At 32.8% G+C, this 27927-nt stretch overlaps 1 protein-coding gene across 9 annotated transcripts in view; it reads left to right on the top strand.

Moving 5' to 3' along the window:
- The window catches only part of LOC140052352 (receptor-type tyrosine-protein phosphatase delta-like), a 101707-nt gene that overhangs the window by 6632 nt on the left and 67148 nt on the right, over positions 1 to 27927 (top strand). For all 9 annotated transcript variants that reach the window (XM_072097883.1, XM_072097889.1, XM_072097885.1 and 6 more), the window contains exon 2: positions 17244 to 17398. In XM_072097883.1, the coding sequence (XP_071953984.1) occupies positions 17326 to 17398 (73 nt within the window). In that variant the 5' untranslated portion in view covers positions 17244 to 17325. The remainder of the gene's footprint in view (positions 1 to 17243; positions 17399 to 27927) is intronic.

Genomic DNA, 27927 nt, shown 5'->3' with positions numbered 1-27927 from the left:
TTAACCAGATATTATATTTAAAATTCATGCCTGTACCTGAGCTTTAAATTGATAATTTTTATTATTAATTTTTTTCTATTATACGTTACAATGTCTACAGGTACCATCAAAACTTCTGTATTATCATTAAAAATATTATATATTATTATAGTACAATAGTATTGTTTTGATAGTCGGTTATAAAGGTTGAGAGAGATGAGCAATTATTATACTAAAGCAATAAAGCGTAATGATATTAACAAAGTAAATGTGTTTATTGAGGCTCAGATCCTAGTTCAATGAAATTGCACTGATAAAAAGACAATTCCTTTTAAAAGTTGTCACCATCTTTTTCCAGTCATCAAACATGGACAAGAAGGTATAATTGAATTCTTCAAAATCTGTTTTGATTTTGTAAGTTGTTGTTGATAGTCTTGCATTTTCTACATTTTATTCTTTTCATTTGTGTAGCTTAGTTCATCAGACTTTATTTTCTTTCGATAGACATCAATGAATGTTGTTTATTTTGTGCCTAACTTACCTGGATAAACCAACATTGGCCTATTTCACTTTGAGAAGAGCGCTAAAACTCAAAATACTGTACATAAATTCATTGAAAATCCCATCAGAAAAATATTTGAAGTAAATTGTGATGAATTATGTAGTAAACTAAAAGTGAATTTAAGTTTTGTTTTCCTTGTATGTTTTGTAATCACAATATACAAAACGCAGCTATTTTACTACTAACTAGTAATTCTATTTTGTGACACAGACGTAACCACACACTTGATAGAAAATTCACAGAATGGAGAACATGGATGAGACGTGCAATGTTTTTGTTTGATTAAATAATTTTAAGCTACTGGCAGTTGTAGTTAAATAAAACAATTTGAAGTACAGTATCCAGGAAATAATCAAACTCTCTATTAGCATTAGATTCTCAAGAGAAATTAAAAAAACACTTTGCAACAAGTAAAATCAGTGATTTGGCAAATTAATTAATATTTCTACTAGAAATGTGATACCAAGATGGTGGTCCTTTTAACGAGTCTGGCCAAAGTATCACCTTAAAGGTATCATGCGTGATAAACAACTACATATCTAATTTCGTCGCACGTCACAGATGATAGAAGCCAGCCTAAAAAATCACTGTAGCGTCCGCTTTTTACAGCATCCGCGACATTATAGTGCTATGTAATTATTTCAAGCTTCTAATATTAAACTTTGTTTATTACTATCAAAGTGACTTTCTTTTCTCAGTTTAACTGTTTTTTCAATTTACTTTCCAGAAAAATCTATAAAAAATATTGACTGTATTTTTTTCAGACCAATTTATGCCAATTTCAGGGTTGGTTAATCCTTGTAATGTAATATAGATAGTTGTGAAGTATTTTTAGACAGCCAGAATTGTTATACAGAATCAAGTTGACCTCACTGTATTAACATTACTTACAGCTGTTACTCCTCGCTTAGGCTTCCTGGTTTTCTATGCTTCAAAATGGGAAATGGGAGTTATTACAACAGTTTCCATGTCTTCCTGAAGTACCAATATACAGGGATGCATTGGTGTACACGTCCAGACGCTGGGGCACGTGTAATTCCCAGGATAGACATGGGATAATGCCTCTACCATCTTGAAGTACATTTTTTCCTTCCGTTGAATAGACTCGATCCTAGGCCACGACATTTCAAACACGGCCTTGTTTCTATTGTCATGTTCTGTCATTTTTAAACTACGTTACAAGATCCAATGAATTTTGAATTCTCTCCCAGCCGCAATACACACTGGTTGGCATTATCTTCATTAATTACATTTTAAAATGTTCTTTCACATACACACATTACACTATTCAATCTGTTAGTGCAATTATGTGTAACCTTTCCAAGTTAATCCCTCACAAAAGACATGTTTTAATTGATCACGTCCTGTATTGAAGTACTATGTGCATCGGCATTTAATCCAAGCTGCGGTAATTTGTTATTTTTAAAGACTTCATTTACTTAGCTTCTCAAACTGATGAATTGCAAACCAACTGGCTTGTGAAGTAATAATCACAAAATGTACAGATATAAATTTTAATTTTTTTTGAATAAAAAAGGATTTGCATTGTTAAATTAATTATTTTCACAATTATGAATAAATTAAATAAAATATATTTCTAATTTTTATTCATTTAAAATTGTTTTAAAAATCATTTTAACAGGATACAGGTGCCATCGATCTTTTTTTTTTTGGAATTGGCGGAAAAATATAAATGTTTGATTTTAATTTTATTGTTTTACCATCTGAAAAATGTGTAATATTGTGGTTACTCTGTTTTTTCCCTTTTACTCTAAATCTAAAAAGTGTGATGTGCCCAAATATGGCAGTGATATGCCCACATATGGTAGTGATATGACATCATTGTGTCCATATATGGGCACATCACATTTTTTTTGTCACATAAAGTTTGATAGTGTAGACAGAGCTTTACATTTGGTATAATTACACAGGGATATGTCTCTCGTTACAGAAGCCATGATGCATACAGTACAGGACAGAATTATTGCAAAAATCCCAACGCATTCAACACGTTGTCGTTGCGTTGTGTTTGCGTTGCGTTGAACGGCTTTCAACGTTTAGTTGTTTATTCAACGAAAGTCATTATCAGCATGTCAAGTAAACAATTAGTTATTTCAACGCTAGCTGCTGCAGCACTAGACTGGCCGATTGCACGCCTGAACGATCAGTAACAACAACAGGCAAAATACCTATCGGCAGTCACTACCAGATATTTTAATATAAATAAAATATATATGAAGCTTAGATATATTTTTAAGTATTGAACGGACAGTTACCAAATAAAACACACAGTGATATTTCCCAGTGTTTAGTGAAGGAAAACATCGAATAATAAGGTCGATGCCAAGTCTAACAGTTAACACTGTACTGTAGGCCTTCCGGGGGAAAACACGATCTCACGTCGTAAAATCAAACAACGTGGAAATTACTGACATCAACACACGAGGCCGCCACCCTGGTTTCCTCAAGAAAAACACCACGTGTGTTATGACGTATTTAACGATCGTTAATGACGACGAAGTAATTAATTTTATTTAGGCCTACATTTTTTAGCTGTTCGAGATTCAAGAGATAAAGTTAAAATATTGTTTCTCTATTTTGGTTTTTATTTTATAATTGTCCCATTGTTTGTTGTAATGTAATTTGAAAGAACTAAAAAATTTGACGTGTCCGACACCCATGAACCAATTTAAATCTTTATAAATCGAACAACATTACATTTTTAAGTACAAAAAGCGTTTTGAATACGTTAACAATAGAGCGTGTTGAATGTGTTGAACCCGTTGACCGTTCATTGACGACGTTAAACAATTGAATCCCATAGCGTTGAACGCGTTGAAAACGTTTTAAAATGTTGGCTGTTCGCTCGCATATTCTCGCAACTCCCATCCCATTCATACAGTTTCAGGAGGAGGCCAATATAATTATATTAAGAAACAAAACAATAGTATGTTAAAGAGAAAACGCCTAAACCTCGCCTGTAATAATATATTGTCTTGCATCAGAATAAAGTGGTTCTTTATTCTGAATTGTTTGGTTATTCAAATATTTGTGGGTTACACCTTGGCGTGAATAATATGGTATGGCACAGGTTTTGATTTTAAAGAAAACGCCTAACATTGCCTATTGTCATCAAATTGGTCATTCCTATTTCTTGGTTATTATATTTAACGCTTTTCTCTGCATGGGTTACGTTAGGCATCACAATAATTAATTTATAATATAATACATGATAATGATATATTTATGGATAATAATAAAACTAAACGATTTTTTCCCTTTTAATTACGCGTTATTTCATAATGAATGAACTCTTCACCTTTCGATCAGTTCGTCCCTCACGTCACGAAAAGCATGCGTGAAAAAGACGACGACCATGCTGGATCGTTATGTTGGTGGTGTATTGTTGCCTTCGATCCATGGCGGCGGGTGTAGGCTACGTTGTTTTTATAAATAATCGAGAAAAATGTAGTACAGTACTGCGAAGTTTTTAGTTTGGAAATAATTAATTACGATGTGACCTAGCCTCCAAGATTCACCGCCGCCTTAACTTTGGTATTTAATACTCCAGTTAATATAGGCACACATTAATTGAGGACATGACCACTACTTTTAACTGCGATGGCAGACGCGGCTCATATACACACGGGGCCTACTCGTTAGTAGTAGGCCCAGCCTAGTGTAATATATTAAGCTAGGTTTCCGCGGAAAAATACACATTATGTTTGTTTTCTTAAATATTTGTAATACTGTATTTTATACTATTACTACTACTACTAATACACACTGGCAATCTGTAAATACCATACGAATCCGATTGTTCGTTATTTCAACGCAAACTCAACGCAACACATTGTGTTGGTTGAATAAACAGTTCAACGAACTCAACACTTTCAACGCCAACGGACAACGCAGTTTCAACGCGTTGTCAACACTTTAACAATGCGTTGAATGCGTTCAAAATCTGCAATAATTCTGTCCGGTACTGTAAATTCATAATTATTCAATCTGATTTTTTTCAATTAGAGATGTAGAGAGATTCACTCAGAGATTTTAAAGGGCAAAGTCAGGCAGACTAACCTGGTCATTTTGTTAATTTAGAATATTTGTTGTGTCGTTAAGCCTGATGTTTACGTCACATGACAACAGACAGATACTACAGTATGAGTGTATTGTAAACATTAACATTATTTAATATTTAAGTATAATACTGATAATTAATTTTTACATAGGTATAATATATCTTGATCTAAAGAATTATTTAATAATAAACTGATTACAGGAATTATTATTACATTTTTCAACAGAATCATAATGATTAATTGCATCATAATTTAATTAATTTTAATGTGTGCTGTACATCTATTTTGCCTAGCCTAGCTTACCTGGATAAACCGACATTGGCCTATTCTCTCCGAGAAAGAGCTACAGTACAACTCGAATAATAAAAATTTATAAAAAAAATGCTCCTGTCAGATAATTGATTGACAGGTATTGTTTGTGTGGGCGTGGCTTAGTGTTGGAGTTGATTGTTATTAATATTTGTGATTGATGCTTTAATTTGACCTTCATTTCACCTCTACTGTACATTTTGTTCTCATCATTTAACTTTATTTATCATTATATTATTGTTTACATTAGGTTAGTAGTTATTATTATCTGATGTACGTGCATTTTATGGCAAATCATTTATGTGTCATCAGTTAGTGTATAAACTTTAGTATCATTAACAACAGGATTGAATAGAATTTTATTAGTTTATTTTAACTTTTTTGTTAAAGTACAAAACTATAGAAACTGCAGATATACAAATTTAAACGGTAGGAGGAACTTACAATATAATCTTTCCTGGCGGCAAATTAATTGTTTTAAATTGAAATGTTTCTTTTGTTTTTCTCAAACTTGTCTTAATGGATGTTAAATACTGATGATATTGTTGCCATTATGCTACTGTACTGTAGGCCTACTTCTGTACAGCAGCTGTATGCCTTCCGTTGTTCAAAACAATAATTCTTGAAATATATTTATTGTTAAAACACAGCATGATTTTGTGTTGGTAACTATTTCTATATTCAGAAATATATTTGTTACACAGTCAATTGCTGATTCTAATGTTGATTTAATTTTCATACAGATCATTTTCTTTCTATTGTATAAACAGTTTTGATTATAAATATTGAATTTGCTTAGTTCTATCCATAATATTAATTAAGATACCATGGATTAGTAGCAAACATATGTAGTATACTCTATAATATGCTATAGATTATACACCAACCAGATGGCTTTATTAATGGCCCCTTAAAACAAGACAATTAAAAATCATAAAAATAGTTAGAAATTTCACATGTACATTGAAACGCATAATACTAAAAAGTTTGAGATTGGAATTGAAATATTCTAGGCAGTAGACGTTACTATAATTAATTACTGATAATTAATGACTGATTATTCACATTCTATTTATTATTGATTATTATAGATTTATTATGTTTTTAATAATAATGGTTTATTTATATAATTTCTTCACTTTATTACAGTTATTTGTTTTTGTGGCCAACTTTACTTTTGAGAATGTAAAGCCTTGTCTACACTATCAAACTTTACTGTATGTGTCAAAAAATGTGATGTGCCTAGATATGGACATGAAGATCATGTCATATCACTACCATATTTGACACATCACTACCCTATTTGACCATATCACTACCATATTACTACCATATATGGACACACCATGTCACATAAAGTAGACAAGGCTTTAAAAACTGACAAAAACATTTTTACTGGATATGCTTATGGAGTACAGTAGATCTGCTGATGGTTGAAAATTGAAATATGAATAATTATAGAACATTAAATTTAGATGACAAATATCAAACCATATGGTTATAATGGTTCTTTCAACTCATTCATTTATGATGCAACAGTACTTGGAATTCATGTAATGCACTTTTACTGTATTTCTGGAATAGAATAATATTATTAACAATCGAAAGCTAATAAATTAGTTGTTTGTTTAAAATAGAATGAAATCAGAAGAGTTATTAGAGGAGTTTCAATTCCCTAGAAACGACGACGCAATATACACACTGTTGAAAATGTTGGCAAACAAACATGTCTCTCAATGCTCTCTTAATTTGCTAACTCGCTTCCAATATTGACTCAATTGGGTTTTTAATGTGTTTGTTCACTGGTTTCAATTTACATTCATCTTTATTTACAATATCCATTGTAGCTGGTGAAAATCGGGTTGATTTAATTACTGGAGGTCTTGGTACATTAAGATTGGATGCTATATTGTAAGGGTGGATAATAAATAAATAGGAGAGTGACACAAAAACAATACTACTACCATACTATAGCAATTTGCTTTAAGCAGTCTACTAACCAAGTACCTAAATTACTTGGATAAACCGCCATATGCCCTTTTCCCTTCTGAGGGGAAAGCTTAACCCAACAACTTTAAACATCCCTCCAAGATAGTGGTATCATCCATGATAATTTTCTGGTTTGTGCAATGTTAGGGTGGATAATGTGAAAATGAAAGGCTTCAAAGTAAACTTTATCCCAGGTAGTCCTGCACGGTACAGGTACTGTACCTCACCAAGCAGAAGCCAGTAAAAGAAGCTATTTCTATTTGTGGCTTAATTCATTATAAATAATCATCAAAACTTGTTGGGATTGATAGGAAGTTGTTGAGGATCTATGCAAGGGCATACTGTAGATTAAATCTAACAACTTACTTGATTACTTGCCCATCCTATTACATTGGTTTTTAATTCTGTCTTCATTGCAAATTCAGAAGTTTTGATTAGATGTGACATTAGCAGTATTCAGGTAGGAAGGTCAAACATATACGTAATTACTATACTATTGGTTGTGGGATTTTTGTAGTTCATATTAATTGATAAATAACCAATCAAGGATGTTCTATTGTGTATTGGGGTTTAAACAAAGAGGTGGAATAGTGGTCTGGTTGGGTGTTTTGAAGCACTGTTCAGAGACCTAGCCTTGATGTGGAGTGGGTTCACAAACAATTGTACATTTTAACGAGTTTTTTATATTTGTATGTTTAACATTGGAACAGGTGTTGTTGTGATACTGGGTCTGATGTTCACTTTGTTATAATTTATAATCGATGTGTTAATGTTGTTTGTTTAGTAATTTAATATCATGAATTGTTGTCTAATGTCTTTATTGTTGATTGTATAGGACACGGTGTGGTCACAAGGTGTTCTAGTTTTATTTCATTTCACCATTTTAAGTTTAAAAAGATTTTAAAACATTGTGTAGCGTTGAATTAAGCGAAAATGTCTGTGGTTGTATGGAACAGGGTTTGGTCACACATTTCCAAGGTCATTTCACCTAGCCTAATTAAATTTATGTAATTAAAGTTTTAAAAGAATATTAAGACATTGTGTACCGTTAAATTACAGTAAGTGAACATATTGGTTGTAATGTACAGGGTGTGGTTATACATTTCCAAGTTGTTTTATTTTAATTTCACCCAGCTTATAAGAATATAAGACATTGTGTAGCATTGTGTACAGTATGTGATTGTATTGAACATGATTATAGTTCCATGTAAGCGTTGAATTAAATGAACGTGTCTGTGAGAAAAAAAAACCTGGATGAGGATTTGTGATGAGATTAGAACAGTAGGAGACTAAACGGCACTTAAGGTTACATGTTGATATCATTGCGCTTGTGATGCACCTAAAATTAATCAAACAGATAGCTTTTTATTTTGTTATGTAAATAATAGGTAGACTATACTACTAGAATATTGGAATTTGCAAGTTTAATTGGTCATCCTTTCTATGGTATTTAGCGTTCATTTGTTTGGTATATATTCAGGTGGCTTAATCCTGATGAATCCATACTGTATTGACTGGTAACCCATTGGCACCAACTCCTCAATATCATTGTCTTTGCACTTAGGCTAGCTCCCTTCTGACAGACAAATCCTTTCATTGAGTTTAAGCCTTAATGGTCAGGTGCCCCTTGGTCTTTAAAGCCCCTTTGATAATCACACAAGCCTAGCCTACAGTTCTTCATGCACTGTTCACCATTTTGATAACTCTACAGTCACTGAATAAAGGTTAATTTGTCACCAATGCATCAGAAATATATTCAGATTTGCTGTTCAGTTTCTCCTGTTTACACTCATCAAGGTCATATTATTTATTATTATTATTATACTTTTGATTTTATCATTAATCATTGAAAGTCATAAGACATGGATTAATCACCTAGCTATCATATTTCAACATAAATGGACTTTTTGTGATTTATATTACAGTATCATGTTATTGTTAGAACCATTCATACTATTAATGATGTGCAGATTTAATCTTGCAGCTTGTATGAGCCATTTTATTTTATGACGATACTAAAAGTAATAATTTAATACTGTACATTAGTTAAATTGTATATTCTCTTCAATTTAAGACTTGATTATAAATTTCATTCAATAAACGACAAACTACGAAAAAATAACAAGTTCAGTGCATGCAGTAATGGAGCTTTTAAAAATTGTACTTTATTCCTCTTCTCATCTGAAGCATGAAATTACAGAATAACTTAAATATTATTATATTAGTCATTTAAATTCATAAAATTGATGATTGTTAAACTTAAAGATATGTTTTTTGAGAAATCATTTGAGAAACCTATACAGTATTGATAATGTAACTGGCAGTGGAACCAACTTTTGTAATCTGTATTCCCAAAAAAGTCTTCTTCCCTTCTGTTTAATCAATTAAGACTTTCTTTATACTTTTATGTATTATACTATACTTCTTTGAAATTATTTTCTGTTTTGATAATATTTCAGAATTTGTTTAATGTAGTGTTCACTCCATAACTTTATCTTTATATAGTGTACCTTCAAGTTACTCCTTCAGGCCAAATCAGAGATATAATACCACATCAAAGTAACCCGTGAAAATACAGTATACAAAGAGATAAATATCTTGTGGACTAGGGCTTTATACCCATGAGAATGGTGTAGTTCCTTAGGGAAAAAGGGGCTTAGTTTAAGTAGGGAGAGACCCAGCTGGCTAGGCCTAGCTTCTTTAAACTCAAGTACAGTAATTCTATACATTTCTATTTTCTTTTTGCTCCTTCAGTCATTTTAAATTACTTGAACAATACACTACAAAGCATTTTGTTTGGTAGTGAAACCGAAACACCTTTGGATAAACTGCCATTTAGTATAGTGTTAGGACAGTAGAGCATTCTCTACTTTTCTTTTGTTTTACCTAAGAGTATAGATGAAATAAATGAATAGACTAGTACTGTATATTACATTATTAGCTTACCTGGATAAACCGACATAGGCCTTTTCCCCTTCAAGAGAAGAACATAACCGAAAAGTAAACATTTCTTCCTGAACTCCCCTCTAGGACAGTGGCATTGCCCATGATAATTTGGTTGTTTACTTTCAAACTTTAAACAGTTTTATTGGTTTCCATTACAAAAAGTGTATCAAACACATTGCTACTCCAGTACTTTATCGGCTTGAACATTGACTTCATTGTACTGTACTTAAATTGTAATATTTACATGTGCAGTTGAAATTGTTTTGTACTGTTTTAATAGCTACTATATACTTGATAATGTTATAGTTTTTAATTTAAGTTTGAACAATAAGGTTAAATAGAGTTTACAACAGTGAACTTGATGTGTTTTTTTTATAATTCACCGTTCGTGTATTATTGTATGAAGACATAAAACCCTTAATGAATAGAGATCTACTCTGCTTATCCTTTTCAAAATATCGGGTGTTTTAAAGTCAAATCCTGTAGCTTATGCTTAGTATTATGAGTAAGCCAGTAAAGCTAAATAGTTCTTGACATAACATTCTGCTGGACTTGAACATAATCCTTGTGCACCTTTGGCCATGTTATTTTCACATTATATAAAGTTTGTGTAAAAACAAACTATGTTTCAATCAATCAATCAATCGTTCGATTTATATAGCGCCATTCCAACATTCATTGCTCATGGCGCTTAATAATGATGTGTGTTTAATGTTCAATGGTAGGTGGTTCCAGAGCCTAGGTCCAGCAACACTGAAAGTCCGATCTCCCCAACTATGTTTGCTTCTCGGAATGTCCAGTAGCACCTGATGACTAGATCTTAGTTAGTTTTAGATTTAGAATTATGGAATAGGTTTGATAAAAAGTTCACACCAAAAACATTCGGTTTAAATTGCCTGACTATAGATTGAATAGACATTGAATATACACACAGTAGCAGTAGCTTGGTGGTAGTGGAGCTGTAGCTTGCCTTCCTATCCTTAGGTCCAGGGTTCAATCCTGACCTAGGTCCAGGGTTCAATCCTGACCTAGTGCCGGGGTTCACTCCTGACCTAGTGCCAAGGTTGTAACTCACAACTCTTTTAACTCCACTCCCTAAGCCTCAATGAGACTTATAGACGTGAGCACGATAAATTATAAAATAGTCTATCCATCATGTAATTGGCGAGTTACTTGCTGTTGGATGCATAAAACAGAAAAAAAGAAAGAAAGTTATATGTACAATAGACACGTTTCGCGCTGGCGAGGTCACCGTCAGTTTGACCTTTTAGTGGGTATACAATGGTAAACAAACACAGCGAGAGGTATGTTAAAGCATGGGAGAACTGAGAGATGATCATCTTAAAAAGCAATCGTCAAAACTAGCCTTTTGATGGAATGGCATGGTAAGGATGTTATTTATTTTCTAAACTTATGTTTTATATTCACTGTAGAATTATTTGGGCATTTTGTTCGGAATCATCGACTTTATTTATGTATTGTCATTTTTGGTTTGACACATATATTACGGTGCATTTAATACATGTTAACTGTTGATTTTATTTACAAATGTTGCGTAAATATATTAATTATTATCTTTCATTCTTCTTCATGCTCCTATTGCATCTTCCATGTATTATGTGATGTTCTTCGGCACTTAAACAGACACCCAAGCCTCCTAGGCCTAGTAGACGAAGTACCGCATCAGGCAACGCCACCGGGCGGGCGGAGAGACACGAGCACATCGTGGACATACCTTTCCTTGAAAAATTTCCAAGATTTTGCGCCACTATCCTTCGGAGCCGACGCAAACCACTCAGCAATGTTTGAAAATTAAAAACAGGAATATTATTCAGTGATTTTGTGTAGTTAAATTCACGATTTATCCAACATATACAACATTTATGATGCACCTTGCAACAAAAGCACTCGGCAGTCGCCATTTCGCTATGCTTCAACACGCACTAGGCGAGAGGTGTTCGGTTTGTTTACAAATCTATACCCACTATTTCTGATTGGTCGCCAGCGCGAAACGTGTCTATTAGTCTTTTGTTTTTTGTCATATTAGATCACCTTGTAGAAAATATTAAGTAAAACAGTATTGCATAAATATACATTAAGCATACTGTAAGTTGTAACAACTAACATTCACAGTAGCCGTGTTATTGAACATTTATCCAACAGGATTATCACAATTGTCTTGACATTTTGTTAGGATTACAACTATAGTAATTGACCTTTCATTGACCTCTCTCGGTCTTGAAAGTGCCAATAGGGATAAACTTTGATTGAGCATTTTTGAGTCCCATGTTGTTTGACGTGTTGCCCTTCATTTGCGATACAGAAACTCAACCAAAAATCCACTTGTCATTAATATTATTCAATGATGCAAACATAATTGAATTGGTCCAAAATAGAAACATTTTTACCGAATCATGTAACTGATTTGAATAGATTACTTAGAATGATAGCTTTTATGTGAGATATCTGGCTCTTAAAATTGTTCCTTTCCCCCCTTTAGAATTCCTCAGCACATTTTACAGGTAGTGTTCGTTCTCATGCTCTGGTCCCCATTAGTGGAAGTAACCTGTTAGGGCTTAAACTGTCAGTATTAACACGTCCTGTGAGAATGCTTCATTTCCTACTCTTGTGATAATAAGATCGTGATTACCTTCTCCCATCCTGTTATGAATGATTTTAATTTCTGTGGTAATTATGAAAATGAAACATCTAAGGGTGTCAACTAAAACATTCATCAGAGGATGCTATTTAGGGATGGATGCTACTGTACAACACAATTTAAATATTGTACAGGGAATTACTATAGTTTAGGAAGATGGGAAAACATAGTAGTAAAAACAGAAACCTTTCGTTTAAATTAGTAATTCATGTGTTTAAATTCGCTGTTGTAATTTAAAATCCATGTTTTCTGGTTTTGCCATCTTTCCTATCCTCTTCATGCCCAGTGAGAGATACATAAAAGATCAAAACATCTCTCCATTTATTGCCAATGCTTCGTTCCCACGTCGCCTGCCTCTCTTTCTTTTTCCTTCTGGTTGCCATGTCATTGCAAACCTACTGTACTGTTGTCTGCTCTGGTTTCTTAGGGTCACAGCCATTTTTATCTCCTCAAATTGATTTCGAATCATAGATGATGTCACCAACAATGAAATATCCTTTCTTCAAAATATATCATTAATCCCATATTTGTATTAAGCTCTGTGCCAAAATATGATAGTAATATGCCCAAATACGGTAGTTATATGACATCATCATGTATGAGCATATAACATTTTATGTCACATAAACTTTGATAGTGTAGACAGAGCTTTAGAAAGATGTAATTAATGTATAAATGTAGGAGTTGGAAATATGTTTATATATTTTCTTAAATAGATTAATCTGTCATCATATACAATATATCTCTCAACAACCCCTACACTGTTTAGCCAAGAACATAAACAGAATAAGTGAGCGGAAGTCTGGGTTGTGACAGAGTGGGCGGATACTTTGGAAATAGTGAAAGAAAATGATTAAAACAATATTCATATCATCTTGTAATAATTTAATTTGCGAAATCAATTAGTTTGATTAGGATATTTAGCTATAAACTATTTTTTATAATCAAATAATAATTACAAAAGTGGAGTAATATTAAATACATATAATATGATCCATATTCCTGATTTTATAATAATAATGACAAATTCTATACATAATTTTACAACCAATTCTCTGCGCGGACATATTTCAACGTGCATATTTCAACGTAAGGTAACATTTGCGAAGATAAACTAACTCATCCTGTCAAAGTTCAAATTTTGTTAACATTGTGTTTACACACGACATAAAGGTAAAGAAAAATATTGAATATAAAAAGGTAGAATTACAAATTTTAGAAATTTACTGATGCAATGTATGAATACATTGTTGGTGCCAATCAATGTCAAATACATCAATAAGCAATGTCTGTATTAATTAACAATGTATTTAGTTCACTTTAGGTTCATGTCCATCAAGATAATTACACCTTAAAGGCCATGTCTATCAAGTAATGATACAATACTTGTTATTCTGCGTTAGGAAGGGCTCGGACCTTTACACTGAGCGTAAAATTGCTGTCTTTACATTTTTTGTGTTAAGACAAAGACTTCTGTTTAATAATAATATTTACACTGGTTAAAAAAAAATGTTATTCTACTACTAGTAGAAGACAAAAAATAATGTGCAAGTGGGCGTTAAAATGTAGTAGCTATACCTAGCATTAAGTAGGTAAAGTAAACTTGTATTATGCTAAAAAACATAAAGTCACATCCCCATAAATTCTCTGTATGGTTAAGTGTAAAAGTTCTGTCACACTATCCAACTTTATGTGACCAAAAAATGGGATGTGGCAGTATGGACATAATGACATCATATCACTGCCATATTTGGGCACACTATCATATTTTGGCACCGTATCACACTTTTTTGTCAAACTAGTGCTTAACAAAGTAGTGTAGCTCTTCATTCAGACATGTTACTTCTACCATGTCTCGAAAAGAAATGATGACGGTGGTATGTTGGGATGTTTCCACTTGAGGGCAGGGTTCATGGAATGTATCATTATATGACAGGGGTTTTTTCAAATTTTTTATATATATTCGAATTGTAGCTCTCTTCTCGGAGAGAATAGGCCAATGTCGGTTTATCCAGGTAAGCTAGCACTTATAGACTACTAACACTTATAGACTACTAACAGTAACACCACTTTTGGTTTGTGTATTTTGTCAAACTAGTTTGATAGTGTACACAGAACTTTAGTACAGCGATGGAACTTAGATTGAAATGATATGATTAAATATCATAAACTAAAGAATACTTGACTTGGTTTAAACCCTTCAAATCTGCAGTGAAATATTTTATACCGCTAGTTTAGTATAGTACTCTCTCTTAGCACAATATTTACTACTCATCATTAAACAAAGTGATAAGATTTTTATGATTGTGAGTCTTTTAATGTTATAAAAGTATAATATTGTAGGCCTGAATTAAATTATTGAAGATATAAAACACCATTGTAATACAGTATGTTGATGTATTGAGTTGGAATATGATTTGATATACCTTATTTTATTGTGCAAACAATTGACTGTACTTTGAAATGATAAAATGACTGTATTGTGCTATCAGGGTATGTAATCAAAAGGGTGATATAAGCCTGCCAAAACATACACGCATCGCTATACAGCTCTTCAACTGATAATGGCACTTTGTCTTGCCATAGGTACCCACTTAATCAACCTATAGGCACTCGCCAATGAATCATGCCACTGTCGATAATATCGCCGGACAAGACGATCTTTCGTTGCTGAAATATGTACAATGTAATAGAACGCTGTGTAAATATATTACCCTTGACAGACTTGTTGGAGACTTGATTTTAGCTCTATAAACTTTACTAATCCTATGTACTCTATGGGTTGTTTGAAGACTGTGCCCTTTTTAAAAGTGTTATTTTTTTAAAACTACTGTAGTTACCATGGTTCTCAGTTAAGGGAATGGTTTTAATGTTTAAACGCGCTTTAGACAAAAAATCCTAAAGTAACCATGGCATAATAACATGAAACTAAAAGAATCTCCTGTCAACAGAACTATTTATTCCAACAACAAAAAACCACATGTATGATAATACAATGCAGTACTGCACTAATATTGTGCCAGCAGGACTGACCCTAATTCACCCTAGCAAAACAGCAATTGGCTATACATGATGCAAATTTATAAACTACCTAGTTGTATCTGTACCAGTAGGGCTACAACAAAAAATTATAAACCAAATTAAATTTACTTTAATGCAATATTTGTACAGCATTATTGCCTGCTAAATCTACTTTAAAATGTTTATTCATTACAATTTACATTCCATCTTTTTTGTAGACCCCGATACAAAAGCAAACAAAGTATTTTGATATGGTTAGACAAACCACTCCACCCCATCGTCCAACAAATGTACCAGTTATACAGTGTGAACATACATTTCATTTTAAATTCGTTTTGCAAGTTTAAAATTACAGTGTGAACATAGATTTAATTTTCCTTTTTACTTTACTTTTATATCTCCAAATGTATTGTATTTTAATTACAGTGTGAATGTGTGTTTTTAATAAAAAATGTAAAAGTTTAAATGACAGTGTGAACAAGGTGATGTCCATTGTCTTTTTACTAAAATGTGTGAGTTTAAATTATTGTGTGAACATACTGTAGATGACGTCCAATTTTCTTTACTAAAATGTGTGAGTTTAAATTACAATGTGAACAAGATTATGTCCATTGCCTTTTAAAATACTCAATGTACAGCTTTAATTACAGTGTGAACGTGCATGATGTCCATTGTCTTTTTTTCCTTTATGTTAAGCCATTAATCATTGTTATATCTTCATCTATGGAGACAGCTTTCTACTAGATAACATTTAATGTTTTTGTAGTAAATTGTCTTGAAAAGGAATATTAAGACATATGAATATTTATATGTATTGTTACTGTGATATTGTTAAAAAATAACATATTATAATACATTTTATTATTCTAATAAAAAATGAAATAATGGAAGCAAAGAATTTAAGTATGAAACTGCGTTTTTGTTACGGTTTATTTCTACTTTTAATAATTTTTTTATTTCCAAAAAAATCTCCGATTGATTTTAAAAAAAGCTTGATAATAAAAAATATTAGGAATTTTAATATGTACAAACAAGTAAACAAAACAAATATGCTACTACAGTATTTAACTGTTTATAAAATTACAAAAGTAATTAAAACATGGATAATTATTGTTGTTCAATAGATTGCATTTTAATAAATGATTCAATCATAATACAGTAAAAATACATATAAATTTTGAAAGAAAAATGATTATACTGTATGGTAGAAAAATAGATATCATTTTACTGTTAAGGATGTTGATAATCAGCTTGGCTCTAGTCTAACGCCGCTGACAGTGTTGACTTTTAATGTTGACTCTAAAAATCTATAATCATCATATTCTTACTTAGTTTCGCATTTCCATGTTGTTTCACTTAGCCTCCTACCAGTTTACGCGAAATGGGAGCTGAGGTCAAAGGTAACATCTCAGCCTTTATCTTGGATAGCCGGAGGACGTTGAAATATGTGGAACTCATAAATTACTCTGAAAATATGCATAAATGCGTGTAAAATACTCGACCGAAATAAAAATACTTTTGTTAATTCTGTTGGATTATCTATGCATGTTTTACGAGACTGTGTTGTAAATATCGTTGAATTTTTGTAGATTTGTTGTTGTGATTTAAAACTATTTTAGAATATTTGAGTCCAGTTCTTGGCAATGTTATAAATGTGTATGTTAATGGTGTTATACACATTCTTTTCTTCTTACAGGATTCAATATAGAAGTTGTATAGAGCCGTGTTCACACAAGAACAGATTGATCTTTAAATAGTCAACTTGTTCTAAGGCAGCAATGGACCATTTCTATTCATTATCCATTGTCTACCTGTTTCTATTGTCTTGCTTTGTTGCAGTTAACAATGCAGGTGAGTAGTCCCTATTGTCGAACACCAATGAAAAATCACAAAACCATTTAAATAATTTTCACATAAACATATCAACATCTCCGGTTTCTCTCATATTTTCCTTCTTGTTCTAACACAAATATTCAGAATGCGTTTTTAATGGTAAAATGGTCCTAAAAAAATATTTTCCAGTTTTCAAAGAAAGGGCGCGTTTATACAACACGCTATTACACGCATATTCTACACGCCTACGAAAAGTGTGTTGTATAACAACAAAGAGATTCCGTGTAATGAGATTTTAATTGCAAAAAAGGCTACTTGGCTGAATCCTAAAATTTGGTGGATTCCCGGTCGCCGTTACCGTGTTGGAAGTGTCCTCAGGGTATATTTTGACCTCTCGTTAAAACAGGTCGTAATATCAATCATTGCTAACAAGATTGGGCCCATTTATTGCTGCTTCGCTGCCAGCAATCATCCTCCTACCACGTCTTACGCCTAGCCTAGTGGGGCCAACTCGTAGTGGTAGTAGGCCTCTATCGTTTCCCACTCCAAACAGAATAAAAAAAATAACATCGCAAAAATGGCATCTTCTTCCATAGTGTATAGATGAAACAATGAAACCCTTAAAATAACTTTTATTAATTTAAATGAACCGAGAACAAAATAAACAACAATGCAAACGTGAACGAATACAATATAATGAAAATGGTAAAAACCGCGCGAATACATCGGACAGCGAGGAGGCGACGATGATTGTTGACAACTCAGCCAATTCAAGCGCGATCAACAATTTGACCTTTTATCCTAGCATGCACTGCGTGTTGATGAAACTTCCGGTATAACACGGTATCGTGATTTCTAGTATAACAGCAAACGTTAAGGTGGGTTGACCTCGGTCCGAACAACACGCTAAAAATTAAAGCCGTGTTCAAATTTAGGGTGTTGTATAAACACGACCAAAGAGAGAAAGAGTTGACTGTATAAAGCTATATGAAGTTAAAGTATAAAAAAGTGGTATACAAAGTTTTCTCTGTGTGATGTTGTTCAATTACCATTAATTATTACTGTAATTATGGTAAATTTTACACCGACTTGCTTTGACGCCTATCAGAATGAAATTGAGCCAAAAAAAAAGAAGAATTTGTTGACGAGAAGAACTGTCATGCATAATACAATTATATATAAATGCTAGTGAAAATCTCGAAGGAGTGAATATTAGCGTGATTTAAAATTCATTTTGAATAAATTTATGAAGGCAATCATAAAGATTTTATTTCTATTGAAGATGACTTTATTTCCACAATCTTTTGTTATTCACTTCCTCAGCTTTTCCTCTGCAAATCTGTGCTACTGTTCTTTACATTTTACCATTTTCTCCAGTAATTTCTTTGTTAAGCTCAGTCTACAGCACTATCAAGCTAGTTTGACAAAAAAATATGTGATGTGCCCAAATATGGTAGTGATATGCCCAAATATACTGTAGTACTGCTATGACATCATCATGTCATCATGTAGACATAGCTTTAAACCTTTGTATGTGGATGAATTCTCAACTATGCTAATAGTTGTATTAAATCTACATACAAATTTCTTAAGGTATATTCTTTGTTTCAAAGTGTATTATGTTCAATTTATTTTATCAAATGTAAAACAATAGAAATTTACATAACTTAAGAGAGAAACACCGATAAAGAACTTAAAACTAGAAGATAAAACGTCTTTTCACGTTAGTCCCTTAAAGAAAAACAAGAAATGGCGATAAAAATATCAACTCTGTCATGAACTCTTGGGAAAAGATCAGCATAGGAGGACGAGTAATTCCTTTGCATCTAGAAATTCAACATTTGGCAGTGAGCATGCTCATAAGGTTTCACTATACTATATAAGATAAATACTTGTAAGAGAATATATTTCTATACAAATTAATTTTGGAATCTTTTATTTTCACTGCCTCATTATAATATTGATTAATTCATGATATTAAAATTTACCAGCATTTCCTCCACAATATTCAAATATATTAATATTTACCAAGCCTAAAAGCTGAGTAAGCCCAATAATCAGATATTAAAAATCTTTACATTAGTATAAATAAATACATTATTATGCGACAAGCCTGTTTGATCACTGTAGTTGGTACGTGATGTGCAGTATCCAAGGCTACACTAAGTCTTGTTCAAACACTAGGCGTCATTGATGAAGAAAGCAAATTACATTGTTTCTCATTGAGACACAGTATACTCTCATGACATTTTAAAAAGCTTATTCTTATGAAATATTTTGACTAAGAAACGGAATTCAAGAGATAATAAATTGTTTGAGCTTTCTTTTTTGTTGACCAATTTATTTTAATGACACCTTATAGGATTCGAACAGAACTCCATGGAGAATAGAGTGCAATGGTGAACTGTAATGATGTCATTAAAAATTGACAAGTTGGGTATAGACGGTAAAATTGGATAATATTTAATAATATTAATTTGCATATAGCGCCTTTCCAACAATCATTGCTCATGCCGTTGTGGTCTGTTATTCAACTTTTCAACTAAATGATTCTCCCCTAAAGTCATGTCAGTGTGTGGCTAGTTCTAACACTCGCTTGTCCATGACAGTGGCTGTGCTTGAACTAGTACACCTGGGTAACCCTCTACTCGTCTTGAAAGATGTACTAGGTTCTTTAAAGAGCACATGAGCATTTAGTGTACACTGAAACTATGAGTGAGTCACGGCTATGTCTATGCATTACATTTAAAATGTTAGAAAATCTGAATATGGTTACTGTATTTTTGTTAATATATCAATATGTTTTGTGGTAATAAAATGCTTTACACAGCTGAAGTCTAGTCATGCAGTTACATCCAGCTTTTTGCTGTCAGCATGTAAAATTTATTTCATTTAGGTGTCCAGATTTGGTCATCTAATTCCGCATGGTCCCTTTGGGGATGTTAGACTAGCTGACAGCTAGGTCATAATGGCGTGTCGAACTAATGAAGCCGAGATTGATGCAAGAAGTCTTGTAGTTTAAAGTAGCATCATACTTTGGTAATTACATGAGTGATTCAGAATATTTGTTAAGAAATTGATAGATTTCACTTGTTTCATTTCGAATGTCCAAATTGCGTACAGAATATCATAACAATACATTATAAAGAGTACCAGATTAAACTGAGAATAAGATTTAATTTGAGTTTGATAAACTTTTATGCAGACCTACTTGGTAGGCAACAAGTAACTCCACTCACTTATTACACCCAAACTTAACTATTGTGGAATTAGCTGCTTATTTAATGATTACTGTATATTTACAATCAGTACAGTTGGAAAATATTCTATTAGTGTTTCTTTTAATAATAGTTCACACTACCTACCAGTAATTTACCAATAAATAATTACCTTTGATAAAAATCAGTACTTGTATCATCACATTTGCAATTTAATTGAAACTATATAATTAAAGAAACAGTGTACAAATTGGTAATAAAAACAAAATATGCCCTTCAACATTAGTAGAATAATTGAACGCTTTAGGAGATATGCTTATCAGATGGAAGCCTATAAATGAAATTCTATTAGGAAATTTCTTGAATTAATATAATCGTTCAATCCATACCATCATGAATATATTACAACGTAATTGGTTTATGTTGGTATTTAGACTTCAATAATTATTATTATGATTAGAGTTTAGTTTGCCTAACTTCTCATGCTGACGTTTATATGAATTGCTACAGTAGTCGAACTATGAGTATAGTGCACAAATAATTTGATAAACTTTTTGCACCATTCCTTTAAGTCTGGTAATAATAGGATATAAGAAGTAAGCAACAGAAAAACATTACAAAGACAAAATAAATTCAGTTCATGTGTTCATTTGTTGTTATTTACTTATATTAATTCGGCATTGTACTACTGTACAGTACATGTTCACATGGGTTGGGTTGCTCATGAGTACATGTTCACATGCCTTGGGTTGCTCATGAGTACATGTTTACGCATTGAGTTTCTCATGAGTACATGTTCACATGTCTTGGGTTGTTCATAGGTACGTGTTCACAGGTCTTGGGTTGCTCATGAGTACCTGTTCACATGCATTGAGTTCTCACGAGCACATGTTCACATGCCTTGGGTTGCTCATGAGTACATGTTTACATGCATTGAGTTTCTCATGAGTACATGTTCACATGTCTTGGGTTGTTCATAGGTACGTGTTCACAGGTCTTTGGTTGCTTATGAGTACCTGTTCACATGCATTGAGTTCTCACGAGCACATGTTCACATGCCTTGGGTTGCTCATGAGTACATGTTTACATGCATTGAGTTTCTCATGAGTACATGTTCACATGTCTTGGGTTGTTCATAGGTACGTGTTCACAGGTCTTTGGTTGCTTATGAGTACCTGTTCACATGCATTGAGTTTCTCATGAGCACATGTTCACATGTCTTGGGTTGTTCATGGGTACATGTTCACAGGTCTTGGGTTGCTCATGAGTACCTGTTCACATGTCTTGGGTTGTTCATAGGTACTGTACATGTTCACAGGTCTTGGGTTGCTCATGGGTACATGTTCACAGGTCTTGGGTTGCTCATGAGTACCTGTTCACATGTCTTGGGTTGTTCATAGGTACTGTACATGTTCACAGGTCTTGGGTTGCTTATGAGTACCTGTTCACATGCATTGAGTTCTCACGAGCACATGTTCACATGCATTGAAATGCTCATGGGTACGTGTTCACATGCATTGAGTTTCTCATGAGTACATGTTCACATGTCTTGGGTTGTTCATGGGTGCATGTTCACATGTCTTGAGTTGCTCATGAGTACATGTTCTACTCGCGGGAGCATATTCCACATGCGTGCCTGAACATAAACAAACCCCAAGAGCAAAAAGATGTCTTATCTTCACAATGTTGTATGTTTTCCTGGTTCCCCCAGGCTATCTTAATTCTTTATTTGCTTTACAACAGAATTATGAACATGAAAGTAATTGTTAGCCTAATTTATTTTGTGTGCAATGCTCTTCGACACCCTGAAAAAAAAACATTGTATAAAATACTATGGCTCACTTATTGATTGAATTTAAGGTATTGCCAACCTTGGATAAAAAATAATAGATTACGAAGTTTTTAATGTTGTTAGAAAATTATCTCAAAATTAATTACATCTAACTTACTATTAATTTACACGAATTATTGGTAACTTTTCTATCAATAATTAATATAATTTCCCATAAACTAAATGGAATAACCCATGAAATGAGCAGAAAGAAAATGTTATACAGAACATCTCATTATCATCTGTAAAGTATTACCAATCTTGTACAGATGCATGTTCACACATAATACAATCCTACACAGTAAAACTAATCAGATGCATGTTCACACATAATAATACAATCCTAAACAGTAAAACTAATCAGAGATACTATGTTCACATATAATATTATACTAAAATTATATTTGCACTCAATAGTCTGAAATTTACATTATAATTCTTGAAAATTGATGAGGAAAATGATTATGATTATCCATATTCCATGTCCATATTCTTATTTTATAATGAGCTCATCGTGCTGGAAGTAAGTTGGAATATTTAGGACGACAAATAAATGAAGATGTTACAAAGGCGTGTCAAGACCTGGGTGAGATGATTGAAATTTGTTGAGTAAAACAGATAATAATAAACAAATGTATGTTGAACATTCAACCAGAATAAATGTTTGTCTAATGCGTCACATGGTTCGATGAGAATCAATCGGGATAACAAAACCTAGCAGAATGTTCTAAAAATAATGGAAAATATCGGTGAGGTGTATAACAATGTAGCAACATGTCAATAGTACTAGGGTAATATTCGCTTCATTAGCCACAACATCTGAGATCTAACCGATGTAAAGAGTCGAAATTGGCAATCAATTGACGCTCAGGCAAACTCTTCCACTCGTTTACTCAACAATAAAGGTGTGTATTTATTGCATGATGCTGTTAATTGGAGCGTTACAATCGCTTGGCAGGTACATCAACTAATTTCATGTTTTTCATCATCATTGTTAATGGATCGCTCCAACTACTGTTGATGCCCTATATCTACCTTAAAATTATTAGGCTCAAACTTTACGTGACAAAATAATGTAATGTGCCCAGATATGGACATGATGATGTCATATCACTATCATATTAGGGCATTTCACTACCATATTTGGGCACATCAAACCCTTTTTTGTCAAACTAGTTTGATAGTATAGACAGAGCTTTACACTTGCTCGTACAATAGCGAGCTCAGTTTCAATCTCAGAAGAATTTGTTTTTTGTTACTGAGCTATATGCTGGATATGATTACAATATTCAAGAAGATATATTTGCAATATTTTTAATTAATAAAATATGTCACTAACAGCAAAACCTTTCTTAGTGTCTCTGGCTGTGTTCAAGCTACTGTGGAATTATGGCGTAATATTCCCATTTTACTGTTAACTGTATTTTGGGGTTTCACTTTGTTTGTCTCACTTTTTGTCTCATTTTTGCATTAAAAATTAATTCCCAAACATAACAATATTTCAAAAAACATTGTAAAATAATATTTGCTTAGATTTTGCTTGTGGGCAAATCAATTAGGAAAATAAATATTGTTCCATTATGATTTAAAAAAATGAGCTGCAGAAGCCTGCAGTGACGAACATGATAAATATTTCTTACCATAAACCTTGTATTTTATAAACTCTCTCTTCTAGTTAATGTCATATGTTCATAATGTGGTCTCCATATTCTTTGCCTAGCAACGAATGGCATTCCTAATAAGAACATTGTAATATTCTATTTGAATGTCATATCAGGTGTTAGCATCTTAACCCCTCTCTGAGACGACCAGCTTGAACATTATGTATGTGCAAAGACGAAAAGTCCATTATCAAATTCCTCCTGGCATTGTTCAGTGAAGGTCGCACGAAACCAAACTCAATTCAACGACTAAATGAGACTAAATTGAGTGTATTTATAATATAATTAACAATCTTCTCATTAAAACTATCTGTCATTCAAAGAAGCAGCGCAAAAAATATATCTAGAAAAGAATGTCAGAAAGCAGAATTTTCTTAATATACAAGTATGCAATCAGATGTATACATCTATATCAAAGTTCTTTTATAATGTGTCTGACAATATTAATATGAAAGTTAAGTCCCTGCTGACAAATATATCTATAGCTTGTTGTACATTATCTTTAAATCTAAGTTAGGCAATGCGATTAAAGATTCTTTACTGAAATATCAACATGCAAAACTACATCATTTAGATGAAATATTAAACAACAAATTTGAAAGAATCAAATTAAAATTTCTATCTATTGTGTGAAAAAAAGTTGATGTGGATTTTCTGGTGTCTATCGGGACATAGATGAGAAGCCTCCACTTGATTGGTTTGTAGACGTGAATGTACGATGGCGATGTTCATGTTCCTTAAGCTCTGTCTACATTATTAAGCTTTATGCGACAAAAAAATGTGATGTGCCCGTATGGACATGATTATGTCATAACACTACCATGTTTGGGCATATCACTACCATATTTGAGCACATCACACCTTTTTTTGTCAAATTAGTTTAGTCGCGAAATACAATTTGTTACTCAAATTCGCTTTTTGATGGCAGGTCAAATTTAGGTCATTCTATAAAGAGGATCATGTTTAAAAAAATGGAATAAATGTTTGATTGTATAAACAAATCTTGACTATGCATCATCAGATTACAAGTGATATCCATTATGCTCAAAGCGGATACTGGATATGTTTTATTTTTAAAATCATATCTATCAATATAAAGAAGAATTTTAATCTTTATGGTTATATTAATATTTTTTAGTTTCATATTTAAAAAAATGATAGAAACATTCATTAAATAAGTTTTAATAGTCCATTTTGTGCCCGTCTCTCTGAAATGAGGATACATTTACAGTTGAGCATCCCTATCTTTCAGCATAATTTATTTTCCGTAAAAGCGTTTGAAATGGTGACAAAATTGCATGAGGAATTAATAGCAGTACATAAGTTTGGGGGTTGGGGTGTAGGGAAGGACTGAGAGAAGTGCTTGAGAGGGTAAAGGGTGCCTATGATTTGTTTACTATAGTATCAATATGATTATATGGCAACTTTCCATATCTGCAATTAGTGTCGGGCACAGTAGGTGGTATGATAGTTGTTAAATGTTATCGCACAAAGGAAATGTCAAAAGAACACACAAGGCAAATCATCAACAGAACACACCTTAGCATACGTATGCTTCAGCCGCATTATTTGTCATTTTCTTTCAACTGCAATACCCAAGGTGAATGATTTGAATACTATCATGTCTCAATGTTTTTAATCTGATGGGTTGCATGACAAAAAGGGTATTATGAAAGCATAGCTACAAGCCTAGTTACACATGATGTTAAATATTAGCTTACCACGGTCAAACAAACAGCCTAAGTCGTAACGCTTTTTAAAATTCAACCTACACATTTCTTGAAAACTGTTGACATTCTGAAATTCAGTAGACAACAAAACAAAATGGGTGTTTCGTGATGTTTATTTTGTATTGTATAGTTGACTAAATACTTTGGTGTTTAATGTTGTGAAGAGAAAAGTAGATAAATTCATTGAAGAAAAAAATACTTGATAATGTACCTTGTATTGTATGGTGTGAGAATGGCTTAGGGTGGAAATTCAAGTTTCTTGGTTGAGGTACCTTGCTTGGTTTTTGTGAATTTTTAAATACCGAAAATTGCGTCAACGAATAAACACAGAAGAAACCCCCCACATTCGTTTATCTGATAGTCGCATACATTTCACAATCAGGATGAAAGATTAAAACTTATACAGTATACGCAATATCATAATTCATATCATAATGCCAACATCATAAGGGTCCAGAAGTACACAGTTTTTGTGTTTAAGTGCTTTGCATACAATGTTATCGTTATACCAGACTTAATTATCATTACTAAGTAACCATCTTATATGTTAAATGAAGTTCATTGGTTTTTTAAAAAATTGTACAGTAGTGTGATTTTTGAAGACTAGAAATATATGGTTTTCATTGATATGATTGATGCAAGTTTTGTAATGGGTTAATATTGACATTTTTTTCATCTTATTTCTTTGATGAAAAATGAACCAACTGTCTGTATAGTTCTTAACGAAAATAGGAGAGTAAAATAATAATTATTAATAATTAAATAATTTAAAAAAAGTACTATAATACTAAAATGCAATGCTACTGCTTATTTACAGTAGGTTCAATTTTCTGTAATACAGAATGATGTTGATGATTTAGCTATTTAAATGTTATAATTTGTAATTAATAGGTCTGTCATTTTATTTTTCTTAGTATTCAGTATATTTAGATTGATTTTAAAGATGTATTGGTTATTAAAAATCAACTTCTGAACTTTATAAGTCAGAGTTGGAAGGTATACAATAATATGTAGGAGGTTCAGTTATTAAAAGAAACTATGATGATTGCCTGTATGTGATATTGAGCCAATTGGTGCTGTGCTTGTCCTGGTATGATTTCATCAAGGCCTGACAAAGACAATTTAATCGTAGCGGCAGGCTAGCCTCTAAGCCTTTGATCATCACCGTCCCTGATTTCACCCGATTCCATCCTTCCCTGCTGTGCCTCTAAATTCCACTTATCTAAAGTCACTTCGTTCGCCTTGGATTAAAAGAATCACCGGATGCGTTGACAACTGGATGGCCATATAAATCTCTGTTGGACATTCATATTCTTATTGCTTGCTATTTTCATGGGCCATGATCTAAAAATAGACCACCTGGTGTACATGGCCACACTCTGCGAGTAATTTTGAAGAAACTAGGCTAGAGTAATTGCTATGGGCAGATGCAATGAGGCAAAACTGAAAACAGACCCAAAGGCCATGAAAAATGGCACCCACAATTTAAAATAGACCACACAAGGACTTTTTGGTAAAAAAAAAAACCCAAAAAACAATAATAAAGGATAAAACAAAGATTGTGTATTATAAAGGGGTGGATCCAGGATTTTTAACATATAATATAACAAAAATAATAAAAAGACAAATCATAATTATATTTGTAAAAGGGTAGCATATGTGTCCATAGTAAACTTCTGAATCCATTCGTTTACTCTATCATTATCAAATCTTAAGAATATATTATTGCGTATCGTATAAAAATGAAATCTTAAGTCTTGTACTCTTCAGAGTGAGTGAGTGGCCGAGCGGTTAAGACAGTGGAACCGTAATCACGTAGCCATAACATCGGCAGGGGTTCGAGGCTCACTCACTCCATGGTTCTGGTGGTAGAACGAGTCTTCTCGGATAAGGACTATAAACCGTAGGCCCAGTGTACACAACTTGCTCGTGTGCACTTTAAAGAATCTTTCGAGACGAGTAGGGGGTTACCCCGGTGTATTAGTACATCACAGCCACTGATCACCAACTGGGCCCTCTGGGAGATCAGTCTTTGATTGAAGAGGTCACCCAGTATAAAGATAAAACAAATAAAACAAACAAAACAAAGAAGATAGAGTCTGCATAT

The sequence above is a fragment of the Antedon mediterranea genome, chromosome 6, assembly GCF_964355755.1.
Source record: "Antedon mediterranea chromosome 6, ecAntMedi1.1, whole genome shotgun sequence".
Classification (NCBI taxonomy): Eukaryota; Metazoa; Echinodermata; class Crinoidea; order Comatulida; family Antedonidae; genus Antedon; species Antedon mediterranea.
This window is presented reverse-complemented; position numbering and strand designations above follow the sequence as displayed.